The 13510-nt window shown below is 41.4% G+C and overlaps 1 protein-coding gene across 23 annotated transcripts in view; it reads left to right on the forward strand.

The window, feature by feature from the left end:
- DOCK3 (dedicator of cytokinesis 3) overlaps nt 1–12901 on the forward strand; it is a 220321-nt gene extending 207420 nt beyond the window's left edge. For 5 of the 23 annotated variants that reach the window (XM_074603250.1, XM_074603255.1, XM_074603252.1 and 2 more), the window contains 6 exons: nt 1510–1662; nt 5210–5328; nt 6283–6370; nt 9707–9829; nt 10434–10516; nt 11033–12901. In XM_074603250.1, coding sequence (XP_074459351.1) covers nt 1510–1662; nt 5210–5328; nt 6283–6370; nt 9707–9829; nt 10434–10516; nt 11033–11539 — 1073 coding nt within the window. In that variant the 3' untranslated portion in view covers nt 11540–12901. The remainder of the gene's footprint in view (nt 1–1509; nt 1663–5209; nt 5329–6282; nt 6371–9706; nt 9830–10433; nt 10517–11032) is intronic. The other 18 variants (XM_074603251.1, XM_074603257.1, XM_074603254.1 and 15 more) reach the window with 11 other exon arrangements.
- The last annotated feature ends 609 nt before the right edge of the window (nt 12902–13510 follow it).

Here is a 13510-nt window from a genome sequence, read left to right on the forward strand (position 1 = left end):
TAAGAATTTTAAGTACTGGAGTTAAAGAAGGGGTTCCCTGCTGGGAAATTCTTGAAGAAAGGGAAAATGTAAAAACAGACTCTGGGGGTACTCATGTTGCCTTTGCTGTTACAGTAGCTGGTCTTGAATATTGCTAATCATTTTATTCCCAAGTCACAGAGCTGAAGCAAAACCACTCCATGCAATCTCCTGACTTTGGTAACTTCTATTCAAGTGGGTTTTTTTCCTCTCATTTTGCATTCTCATTTGCAGGTTCACAAATTTCTATACCTCTTTTCACAGGCATCTGAAGAACGTATCCAGGATATAGTCACAGACTGATGCTGATATTTAAATCCTACCTCTTTTTCTCATACAGGGGAACTGTATGTCTCCTTATGGGCAGAGAATATGGAGAAGGGCCCTTTCTCTCGGGCCAGCTTGGGGCTTTTTTTGCTTAATCTTGCAGTAAAATCTTAATTGACTGGCTGCTGTTATGACACGGATGCATTAAAGTGTTTTAATTGAAGGATCAGATGGAGTAGGAAGGCGAGAAGTGGACATCTTCAAATAAAGGCAAATAGCTTCACTAATTACCAAGGGCTGGAAGGAAAATAATGACAATTCAAATAGTAAAGTAACAAGACAAAACTGGCGTAACAGGAAAGGGAAGATGGAACTGAGTACTGGGCTGTCACATCAGGAAGACATCCTTAAATGGATGTGCCTCAGCTGGCATGCGAGCTCTTGAATCTTTTGGGGGATCTGAGGGGTTTGGTGCTCACAGTGTTTCAGGCTGTTTTCCACTTTAAAAACCCAGTGCTCACTGTGCCAGTCTTTCTGAGCCTGATGACTTCGCAGCATCACCAACTTCCCTCTTTACTGTATTCTTTGCTGTTGCTTAGAAACCAAAGTGATGAATGATACAAAGGGTATGGTGCCGACGGATGAGCCAACAGCACCTCCCAGAGATGAGAACTAGACAATGTAAATGATGGCAAATGAGGAAATAGTAAGAGCAGTGACAATTTTGAGAAGTACTTCAATACATATATTTATTTTATTCTTCACTCTTACTAATGTCTCTTGATAGCCCAATGATACAAACATTTCTTCTCTGCTAGTTTTGTTCACTTTTAAGTTAGGTGAGAACAGCATTCAGGCATTACCCACAGTGTTTATGGGATTTCACTTCTAGTAAAGTCCCAGATGCTCTCTGTGTTTCACAGTGTGCAAGTCACTGTTCTGGTTAGTATGACACTGCTGGCTGGAATGGAGTTGTTCATAATGAAAAAAAGCCCTTACACTTAAGTTCCACTGTGGTAATACAGTTTTGTTTTTCTCCTTGGTGATTTTTCCTTTTATTTTGTTTTTTAATTGGGTGAAATGGATGCTTGTGAAAATGAGAGACCAGTATCGCTGGCTGGAGCGAGGTACTTCACAAACATTACATGTGCAGCTCTGCCAATGCACCTCTATCCTTTTTTTTTTTTCCTTTTTTTGTATTTATTTATATTCTTTTTAATTTAGTGCTGGTGAAAGGTGCTGGATTGACAACACTGGAGGCTGAAGCCCTCTATTTATCCACAGAACAGATACAGCATGGGCGGCAGCCGTGCAAGCTTCCCCACGCTGCCCCCACCCATGTGCCTCATCTCTGTCCTGGAGGGACCACCTCTAGAGGTGAGAGGATAGTTCAGTCACTGTGACCCATCCGATCCTTGGCCTTTCTGCTGAGACTGCCAACAAAGCTACGATAGTCACGATGCTGCAGTTAACCGCTTTTCAGACAGGAAGTATACAAAGGCCAACAATTCATTTCGGACAGGCCACCTAAATTTATCAACTTAGCATCTTTGTCACCTGTGGCTTTAACCTGAGCATGGTTATCTATGATTTCTAGGGTTTTGTCAGATGTTTAAATGCTTCTCTCATTGATTCAAACATTAATGTAGAGGTGAAAAACCACGATCTATTCCATTATCCAGGTACTTACACCACCTTCTCTGTTTAACTGGAGCTCAGCTACCAGCACTGTTCTGAGGAGATGGGTATCTTTATCATACAGTTTAGTTCCATTAGTGACTAAAGGAAGCCATGGCCATTTGTATTAAGAATCCAGCAGGAATTTAAATCTAATTTCTAATTCTCCACTTCCAAAAAATGACCCTTTCATTAATGTATAAAACAGCAATGCAAGCAAATTATTTGGCTTGTCCAAAGAAAATAATAAAGCCATTAATCCATCTTTTTTTTAAAGGATAGTCATCAAGACAATTGATTAATGATTTGATCATATCACTGAACAGCAGATTAAAGTAGCAAACCTTGCACTAGTTACGCACAAGTTAGAGCAAAAGTCTTAAATAATACAGTAAGAATTTTCTAATTCTTTTGCTAACAATAAATACACTACTAGTTACTCTATTTTTTAGATTAATAAATGTGTACCTTTCAGTTTTCACCTGGCTTCACCCTTGTGTAGCTTCTTCCTCTATCAAGAAAGCAACACTGTTGTTGTATGAAGGATCAATAAGAAATTCAGAGTTTGTTTTGGCTTCATTTGAGGTGACTCATGAGGCATTGCTCTAACCTTACTGGAGTTTAACAAGATGTAAGCCGATGTTCGTTAAGCTGAAATTGTAATGCAAAAAGGCCTGGAAAGAGCTAGGAGTGGGTTAGGTTTTTTTCAGTAATTTCATTTAAAATATGTTTGGGACTCCTCTGATGCCCTCTAAAAGCAACTCCCACTTGACACTTGACTCATCTCTTAAGGCATCGCTGCTGCTTCCAGAACACAGCCCTCTTTTTAAGGTGTACAAAATGAGTCCCGGTGTCTTATTCAGCACTTTCCAAGAACCCATATACTTACATTAAAAACTTCCTTCTTAAAGCAAAAAAGTTTTGATTTGGTGCAGGAGTGCACTTTAATAACAGTAATGAAAATGATGAATCAGGAGAAAAGATTCACTGAGTTTGGAATTTAACTACATTAGTTTTCAGTTTAATTCCTTAAAACTAGTACTTGCCACAAGTGGATTAACATTTGCATAATTAAAAAATAAAAACTACCTCTGGCTTCAGCATAGGTTTTTCCTTTCTCATTAATAGTACGTCCAGTGCTGCACACATCAAGTGTACCAAGCTACAAGCTAAAAGGATTATGCCCTGATAAACGCTTCAGCATTTTATATGGCCACTGGCTGCTCTGGAAGCTTTTAAAAGATCTTTTTGTCTTCAAGTTTTGCCAGTCCCTGAAAGGAGCTATGGTGATCGTGCTCTCTACATGTCCAAAGCAGGCCTGATTATTAATAAAAGCTTCAGTTACGGCCACTCTTTTTGTGGGACACAATACAGAGCTGTCAGTACTTAATTCGGTTTGCAGACTGGACACTTGACATAATCTGTTACAATCTTTATAGGTATAGTTATTTACAAATTTAGGGTACCTGACAGCAGAGCTGTTTTGTAAACTAGACTCTGCCACCAGATTTGCACATGCGGGAATTTTCACGTCGTGCAATGCAAGGTTTGTGGAAACTATAATCCCATATAAACTGATGGCATATAGAGGTGGTTTGCATCTTGGATATAAAAGAACAAAGATGACAAGATAAATAAAAGGGAAAAGTTTACAGTGTGGATTGTGCTGTGATGTAGTTCTGGGCACACCTAAAAGTTCAGCATCCTTACATTTCTCATGCAGAAACAGGACTATCTGTAATGTGTGAGTAAAAGAGACTCAGCATAAAGTGTTAACACCGTGTTTTCCAAGCTGATGTTGTATATAAGAGCAAATAATGTTGTCTAATTATGTTTCTGTTTTATGTCTGGGGAGAAAATGAGTTCGGAACTAGAATGCAGATACTCTGCGGCTGTTCATGTCAGGGTGGGGGTGTAGATTAATCTGGGATCTGCCACCCCTGATGGAATTATTGCAATTGTAGGACCTTATCCTGCATTCTGCTGGACACATTGTTCCTTCCACTGTGTGCTGAATATCAGTCCCAAAAACTGCATGTTTGCTTTTGCTGGGGTAAAAGCTGCATTAACCAGCACCAATGCCTTTGCTCATACGTTGGAGTGCTGTTCAGGTAATGTGTGTGGTTGTGGAAAGTTTGCAAAAGGGGGCATGTATTCCCCAAAAGCCGGCATGGCTCTGTAATGCGCTGTGTGCTGCCATCTGTTAAGTGCGTGTTTGTGACGCAATGAAATAATCAGTGCAAACTAAAGCTCACTCCAGCAGCTTCAGAACATCAATTCCCGCCTAATATTGTGCATCCCAAGGGATGTGTGTATCAGTAGTATCAGACTTTAGGAAGTCACTAATGGGAATCATTCTTCAGGCAAATCCACTGTCAGATGTTGTATATCAGAAGGCATATTGTCATGTGGCACTCACCTTGAAGGACATGAGTCCCAGATAATTCCATGCACCAGGAAGCTGTTTACGTTAAATATCCCAATATCGTAAATGACAACTATACACATAACTAATAGTTAAGCATATTCCTACTATGTAACTCCAAGCATTGGTAAATGTCCTGCTGTCATAAAATGGCACGGTATACCAGCACGCTCAGTAGTAAATAATACATTACCCAGCAGCATTATAAGCAAAGTGCCACCCACATTTATAGAAAATTCTGGGTTTGTTTTTTTTTTTTTTATTTTGCTTTAACAAAGAGGAAGCTAACCAAGGTATCACCAACTAAATGGCAACACCTCAGACTATCTCTACCAAAACAGAGGAATGAGGTAGCTTCCTGTAGCTTCCTGCTTTAACTGAATGGTCTATCTCAAGCTTTTATCCCTTTCTTATCCCTAATCAGTCCTAAAATGCACAATTTTATGGCATTTCTGTAACTCTACAACACTTTATGGGGCAAGGGAGCACCAGGCACTCTACGGCACAGCTGCAGCCGATTCCACACGATGCCCACTTTTTTGTTTGTTTTAAGAGGAAGCACTTTGCAACATACAACCAGGGAGGCATACATACACCTTACATGGTATGTCCTTAATTGTATATAACAAGCCAGTTCTTACTTCATCCTTGTGCTATGCACCCCACCAACGGTTAGCTGCTTAGTGGGCTCGGCACCATGTTTTCTTGAGTCCTGTAAGATCATCCGTCTGAACAAATTGCAAAGGAGGACTAGATCACTGGGCATGCGGAGACATGGCTGTTGTTTGTCCCGTGTACGTGATTATTCTCACTTGTTTACAGGCTCTCCCTCTCTACCAGATAAGTACCGCCACTCTCGGGAGATGATGATGTTGCTGCCAGCCCATCGGGACCGACCTAGCAGTGCCATGTATCCCACAGCTATCATGGAAAATGGACAGGTAGCAGATCTATTTTATTTTATGTCAGTTCAACCACCTGAAACGTTATTTTTGCTATTTTTGACCACTTTAAAGCTTCCCTTTTTATTTTTGGAAAGCACAACTTGGAATCATTTTCAGAGGCAATGCGGAACTTTTCATATTAATCGCCCCCTAGAGCCATCCATTTTGGTAGTCAAGTGATATAAACTGTAATGGCTGTTAAAATTGCAGATACGCTCTGTGAAAATGGACTCTTCTTACTTCCCTGCTATATTCTATGAGCCCTGGTGCACTGCAAGCAGTTGTACCATTTTATTTATTCATTTTTCTAGAACCGTGACCATCCCACAGCCTCGTTGTTGAGTCTAAATAGCTTTATGGTGATTTCCAGAGGTATCAAAAACCACAAGAGGCTGAAATAATATACTGATAGAGGGTGTCCAAACAATCTGTGCCCTTATCCACTACTTTCTCTGGACAAATTGAAAAATTCAGGGTGTGCCTACATGTAAGCATTATAATCTGGCCCTGGCATGCAGTTTTGAAGGGAATCTCCTGATCATGCCCACTTACCACACTTCAGTTCAGACCAGAAACTGCCTCACAGCATGCAAACTCAATTCTTTCAAATGAAACCAAAGCAAAAGATAAGCTCCAGAAGGGCATATGATTCATTTGAACTGATAATGGGCACAAGACCAGGCTAGAGCTAGTTTGAAATAACTCCTCCAGAGAACACAAGCAGCATGAATTGTGGGTCCTCAGCACCGTTACACTCTCTAGAGATCCGCTGGTATTGCACTGCAGTACTTGCTAATGTAGACACAGCCTAAGGTTCCCATGATTTTATTTTTAGTTAAAAAACTTTCTTTGCTTAAAAAAAGCAAATAGAAAGCCCAGGGTTCTGTACCACCTGTTCTCTAACTTTTTTCCCCCCCCTACTTTTCTGTGCTAACTTTTCTTCTCCCTTAGCCTCCAAATTTCCAGCGCGCCTTTATCCAGCAAATGATTGGACCATGCAAACCTTGCAGTGATCCCAACCTGTCTGTGGCTGAGAAAGGTACTCTCTTTCCTAGTTAGCCTGCATGCTTTCTAAAATATTATTACTCCGGTCATGCTACAGCAAGTAACGAATGGGCTTCTACATTTCCTGGCAGAGTGCATTCTCTCACATTTTTTTAATTAACAGTTTAATTAACTGGGCCTTCTGCCAACCTATAGTCATTTCAGATCATTCACAGAAGGGTGGAGTTGCACAAACCTCTTTATTTCAGAAAGCCTTCTGAGTTTAGCATTTTGTTACTGAAACAAATCCTGCGGCCTTTATCAAGCAAAACTTCCAAAGCAGAAATGAGAAGTTTAATATTTGGACTATATTTTTAAATAATGAGATATATTGCTTTTTTTTAATATGCATTTATTGTTCAAAATACTAACATCTCTTGTAATCCCTCTCTATTTATTTAAAGATTAGCATTAGTAATGTATGCTTTTTTTAACTCACTGCTTTGAAAAAGATAGGCAGAGCCCCTGCAGAAAAAAAAACGTGAAAGAAGAGGAGGAGTTAGTTTGGTGTTAACAGAAAAGGAGGAGCTTGTGAAAGGGGTGCCATGGACAAAGCGATGGGCTCACAAAAAAATGACCTGAAAGGCAGCATTCTGAAAAAGCAGAAGTGGGCAAAATTTATGAGTTAAAATCTGAGACAAAGAGGCTGCCTAAGCAAGAAACAGTCATGTATGGCTAGGAAAAATGGTACCTTAAAAGATTTTTTTTAAGGCCAGGAAAGACCATTGCAACTCTCTAGTCTGACCTACACAATGCGTTGCATTAGACTTGTGTCAGTATTTTTGTATCAGTAGCTATGCCTGAACTACACTGTATCTTTTTAACATCCAAAGTTTATTTTAGAAATTCTAAAATAAATCAGAATACACTATATCAACAATGTGACAGCCTTACAGAGCAGTCCCGATTGAAACCAAAAGCCAATGTACAGTTCTGAATAAATGGCAGAACGATGACTTGATGATAGTAACGAATGATGACAAGAGTTAAGACTAGCGGGTGAGGGATCAAGAACTCCATCTTAGCTGTGTTAGCTTGCACTGTTTGCACCCAACATATCACAGAGGTGGTGAGATCTTTATACTGGACAGGAGAAAGATCTAGGAAAGGAAGGTAGATAAATATTTATTACCTGTCTAGAAAAATAGTTGAATTTGTACTTGTGGGCAACATCATGCAGGAGTGTAGTATACAGTGCAAAGAGAAGGGGATCAAAGACAGCTGTGAAAGACACGGGTGATGTTCAGTAATTGTTCTTGGGGGATGGTGTGATGGAAATCCCAGCTCGTTAGCCAGGTTGGTAGCATAAATGCAGTCACAGGCATTTTTTGCAGCCCCTGAACCCTCATCATTCTTTGTAAGTCAGGATGCCATCTGCCTTGTTTTTTGTTAACAGTCATGCTGCATGAATTTACCCACCCCCTTCCTTGCCATGCCAGAAGCTCTGCTCAGTAATTCTCCTTGACAGCACGGTGACATCAGTCGCCCAGAGCAGAATGGGTCAAATGCAGCTTCCCTGCTAATTAAACTTGGCCACCAAGCCACTGAACACTGTTCTGGAGAGAGAGATGGTCTAGGACAGAGCACTAAGAGCTCCCTGGGTAGGTTCCTCCCCGAAGCGTTTTGGATAAAACACTGGGTTTAACAGGCAGCAGCCACTCCCAAAAATCATCTGACCTCAGGATGGTTTCCAGCACTCCTACGTAAATACTCAAAAGGCAGTGAGGGAACACTGAGAAAGTATAAATGGATTATGCACTGGGGTACCCTGTTCTCTTCTTTGCATTCTTCTGCATCTTGGGTGTTTAAAAACAAACAAAACCAAACCAAAAACCACAACCAGGCTGAGCAAACCAGGTTTCATCCTGTCCTTTTCACTTGATGCTGGTATATTGCAGACAGCCTAGCCTGGCTGGCGTTCTTACGTATCTTGTTCCTCTGTTTTAGCCTTTTGACACCAACTGCAGTAGTACAAATTAGAGCACTCTGGCATGTGTATAGCATGAGCAGGGCTGCTCAGAAAATCCATCTGAAGCCACGTTACCTGTGTTGAGATGTTATCCCTTGGTTTGAACTTGTCCTCTGTCAAGATTCTTCCTATCTTTGTATGCCTTTCTCAGTTTGAGGGTGTCTCTTTGAAAACAACAGTTACTTTTCTGTTTTTGCAGGGTTTGTTCTGTCTTGTGAAGCTTTGTGATCTTTTTTACTTTAGAGAATTCTAGCTCTTGGGGAGCCTGTGTTCATGCTAACTCATGAACTAAGGAGAAAAAATAAAAAAAAGAAATCTTTCAAAGTCATTTTAGGAAAGAAGATGGCTGCAGGTATTTTAATTAAGGAGAAATCATCTTCAGAGGTCAAACTCTGTGTTTATTTCTCCAAGCTTCCATTTTCCAAATTGAAGATGCTATTTATATCTCAGTTTTATTTGGGTTCCTTTTTTCTTTTCTTTGTTAATCTGAAGAAATTGCTTATTTGTTTGTAAATAAACATACATTTGTTACATGTCTGTCTTCTCAGAATGAATCAAGTCTTGCAGTGTGTTTGGAAGAAAGGAAGGTGCATTTTAATAATGTTTAAGGTTGACAGAATTCTCAAGATCTTGAAAAATGTTCTTGTTAGAAAGAAGAAGCTTTGCTCTGAAAAACTAAAGTCACGAAGATCATACTCTCTCTATCCTTCCTGATCAACATAGACTTGATGTCTTCAGGTGACTTTATAATATAAGGAGTCCAAACTGCTGTCCTTAAATATTTTGTCATCAAAACTTTTTATCGTCTTTCTAGCTTAGTAAATTGGGGCTTTAAAGTCATTATTTCTTTTGTAACAGATTGAGGTGTAATTTCCCTCCTGTCCTTTATTCGGTCTTCACTCAGCCACTGTAGTGCAGCAACAGGCCTTCCTGTGTTTCATGAGGGTTCTGCCACATGTTCCCTTCTGCTCTGTCCTCATTTACCACCAAGTAGAACAGCTCACAACTGAGATCTAGCTACCATTTCATCAGTGAGATATCATTTTTACTTACTGGTTTGCAAAAACCACCCTAGCAGAGTGGTACTGCTCTTCCAATTTGCTAGAAATGAGCCAAGGGAGTCATGGAGGGAAGATGGGCAGACTAACGCTGTGATCACCTAACTCGCTTCCTTAACAAAGCAACCTATAAACTTAACACACTGTAGACTAGACAATGTCTTTGTATGCCTCCAACTCTACCATTCACTAAGTCCCTAGAATCTGTCTCTTTACTACTAAAGAGCACACTGGAAAGACAGTCCTTCTGGCCCCACAAACGCCCTGTTATGTTACCCAAGTTAAATCTGTTTCAATCCTTCAGCTGTGCCAGCAGCACCCAGTAGCTGGAGCCTAGACAGCGGAACCAGAGAGGCCCTGCCATTCCTGTCTGCCCACGTTGGGAGCATCTTGGCCCCACCAGTGCCTCCCCGAAGCCTGCCCCATGGTAAGGAAATGCCCAGTAGGCCTGCTGCATAATGCCTGCAGTCACACACAGATAAATCTAGACCACCTGAAAGCCGATCTTAGCCTTTTTTCCACTCCCAAAAAAGCAATCAGAAACAAAACCACAAAGTCTTTCCTGGTCTGCTAGGTTAGCACTGGACAAAGTTTTCGATTTTTTTTTTTTTCCAGAATCTTCAAATCTTTGCAGTCCTTGTAATAATATGGACTTGTGTGTATTTGGGGACTAGAATTAGGTGTGTGAGTGTTGAAGCTTGGCCTGGTTTCTTGCCAACGACCATCTTCAGCAGTAATTTAAGGTTACAAAGCTATTAAATAAAACTTCAAATGCTTATGAGCCTGTTGCCTTGCCATGAGATCCTTGATAAACAGGGGTGGGTGGAAATCTATCATTGCACTTAACTTCTCATTAGCATTTGGTGATGAGACAGATGCACTCCGCAGTATCTATCAGAAAGGAAGCCCTAGGTTGGAGTGGAGTTATCAGCATTTGGAGCTGTTCCTGGCATTACAGAGCCTAAAACCCCAGCTCTTTCGCTGCAGCGAGGCAGCACAAGTCTGCATTTCTGATCCTTATCTCATTCCAGGACACTACTCACTGCACTTCGATGCCTTCCATCACCAGCTCAGTGATGCTCCTCCGGCACTGCCTGCACGAACGTTGCGCAAGGTAAAAAGGAAGTGTCAGGAGAGCAGAGAGGGATGTAGAAGGAAAATAATAGGCTCCTGAAGGACACACCCCACCCCCCCCCCTTCCACTCCCATCAAGCAGGTTTTGAATACAGAAACACTATTTTTAACATGCTGGTAACTTACACATGAGAAAAATTACTGAAAGCCCATAAACTATTCCAGAGTAGAATGCTACAGAAATAACTAGATGTGTTGTGGGCCTTTCCACTTCCCTTCTTTGCATCACATGCGGTGATTTCAGGCACCCTGATTATCAACCTCAGCTAGTGTTTCTTTAACAGCTCTGGTGCTGTTAAGTGCCCTTGTCTGCCCACAAGAGGTATGTCCACAGAAGTCAGGGGAGTGCACATATAAACCAACATTTTGAACACAAATGGAACTGCACCATTGCAAACATCACTGTCAAAAGCTGAAGTGTGGAACAACACACAAGATGCAGTGTTGCCGCCCCTCCTTTGTCAATTTTAACCTGGTTTTGTTTTTCTCCGAACAGTCCCCTCTTCATCCTATCCCTGCATCACCCACCAGTCCGCAGTCTGGTCTAGATGGAAGTAACTCCACTTTGTCTGGCAGTGCCAGCAGTGGTGTCTCCTCCTTGAGTGAGAGCAATTTTGGACATTCTTCTGAACCACCTCCTCGCACAGACACCATGGATTCTGTCCCCAGCCAGGCCTGGAACACTGATGAAGACCTAGAGACGCCCTACCTCCCTGTCAGGTACAGTCTCTCTGAGCCTGATGTCCTAGAGTCGCTCAAATCCCAGCCATGCCGAAGCCACTCCGCTCCATCTGGAGTCATTCCTCAGGACACCATGGACCCTCCTGCTCTACCCCCCAAACCTTACCACTCCCGGCTGCCAAACATGGAGAACGAGGAGGGGATGATAATTGAAGATGATGACAAACACCGCCCATTGCATCGTAAAGTGTCCCAACCAGTGAGTGGCGGAAAGGAAGAGCAGGCCAGGGTAGCGTGGGAGCACGGCATCAGTGAGCAGTAGGGACAACTCCTGGTAAGCAGCGTGCATCGTCATTCCAGGTCTGACTACAAAGGAGAGAGATAAGGACTCGGAGAACAGCAAACCGATTTTCTACTGCCGCAAGTTTATGTCTGGAGCCCTCAAAAGCAATTGGGCCAGCATGGGAGGTTGCTGCTTTCCTTTTTAATTTCTTTTTACACCTTTCCGTTATGTTTTTTAACTTTCTGTGCAGTGGACAGTTTATTCCTTCTGCAGTTTCTTAACCGCATCATATGGCACACAAGCCATAGAGACTTGCAGAAGCTGAAAAATACAATTTTAAGCGGAGGGGGAAAAAGGGAGGAATGTGGCAAGCTGATTTTGAAACTGTTCTCCTCCCGGTTCTGAGACGCACATGAGTAGAAGCAGTTGCACTAGGGACATATTTCTTTGCTGTACAGAAGTGAAAGCTCATTGCTGAAATCAGGGATTCTATGAACTGTCAGGCTGGAAGGTGCATGAGCTGCAGGCAGTGGAAAGATTGCAATTCTAAGAAGAATTTGGCTCTTTTGAGAGCAGGATTGTACATATCTGTGCAGTGATCTCCCTGCATTGGTTCATAGGTGCTGAGGCAATCTAACCAGTGCTGATGCACTGATTTCCAAGATATCATTTCCAACAAACTCTGCCTCCTTTCTTTTTTATGTACTGTTTGATTTCTTAAATTTTGCTTTCACTGCCTAAACCAACCTGCTTTCTCATTGGAATCATATGCTATCCATCTGTGCTACAGGATGAGAGGAGGTTAGTAGCCATTGGAGCTGCAACCTAATGTAGGCCTTTCCCATGCCCAACTTTGGGCAGGCTGTTGACACCAGCATTTCTATTCCAGTTAAAAAAAAATAAATAGAAACAACCAAATTGAGTTTCTCATGCCACAGCTGGTTGATGACCCAGCCAGTAAAGAAAAGGTGGCTTAAATGCATCATATCCAACAATCCTTGCCTCAGGGCTGAACATCACAATTCTCACGAACTTTCATCACCCAAGAGCTGAGATTCATTCCCCGTTAACATAATGTCCTCAGTTCCTCCTAAAAACTCACTGCAGCTGGTGTGCAGAAAGAATCTCCATCTCTCACAGTAGACAGAAAATACTAAGATTCAAGAAATGCCCAGTATATAGTGTACACCCTAGAGTCAGGGATCTTAAAGGCAACCTGTAAAGAGGAAATGTTTGTTTCCTCTTTTGCTTCTTTAGAATGTATAAAGAAGCTTTAAGAGCTGCTGCTTATCTCTTCTGGAAGGTTGATTTCTTTTCTCCTCAGGCAGCAATACAGCCTTCCCCCCTCACCTGGCTTTTTTTTTTTATTTATCAGCTCCAGAAAGGGCTGAAGAACATTTTAAAAACAAAAAAAATTAAAAAAAAAAATCACACAGACCAAACCCAAGAAACAGAACTGCGCAGAGGTGAAAGCAGTACAAGTCTAGGAACACAAAACAAGCCTTTTAATCAGTATTTGCTTAGTTGAGTACAACACAAACCAGGAGAAAATTCTGTGGGTAGTGGAGCCAAGATCTCTTCTTTGAAAAGAACAATAAGAAGTCTTTTACTCCTATTTTCAATATTTTTCAAGAAACTTTCAATCAACATGCTATCAAATATTTAATGTTTTTAGATACGTGTGCAATGTTCCTTCCTCCTATCATGCCCCACACAGGTTTTATCCTTCCTTATAACCCTTCCCACCTGCAGATTGCAAAGCACACTCCAGAGGATGGTAACAGACCACCTTCTTTCTCACCACTGAAAAATGTGAAGCACATTCAAATAAGAGAGTTACCTCCACATATAAATTAATGTCAGAAACAGGTATAGCACTCAACTTTCATATTCAATTCTTGCCCTAACCACTCCATTTCTCATGCTACAAACAGTATAAAGAAGCAAAAAAGGATATTACAAATCTTTTACAGGTCACCTTTAGCACTACCTCTAAATACAGTGACTGGG

This window comes from Larus michahellis, chromosome 10, assembly GCF_964199755.1.
Source record: "Larus michahellis chromosome 10, bLarMic1.1, whole genome shotgun sequence".
Taxonomy (NCBI): domain Eukaryota; kingdom Metazoa; phylum Chordata; class Aves; order Charadriiformes; family Laridae; genus Larus; species Larus michahellis.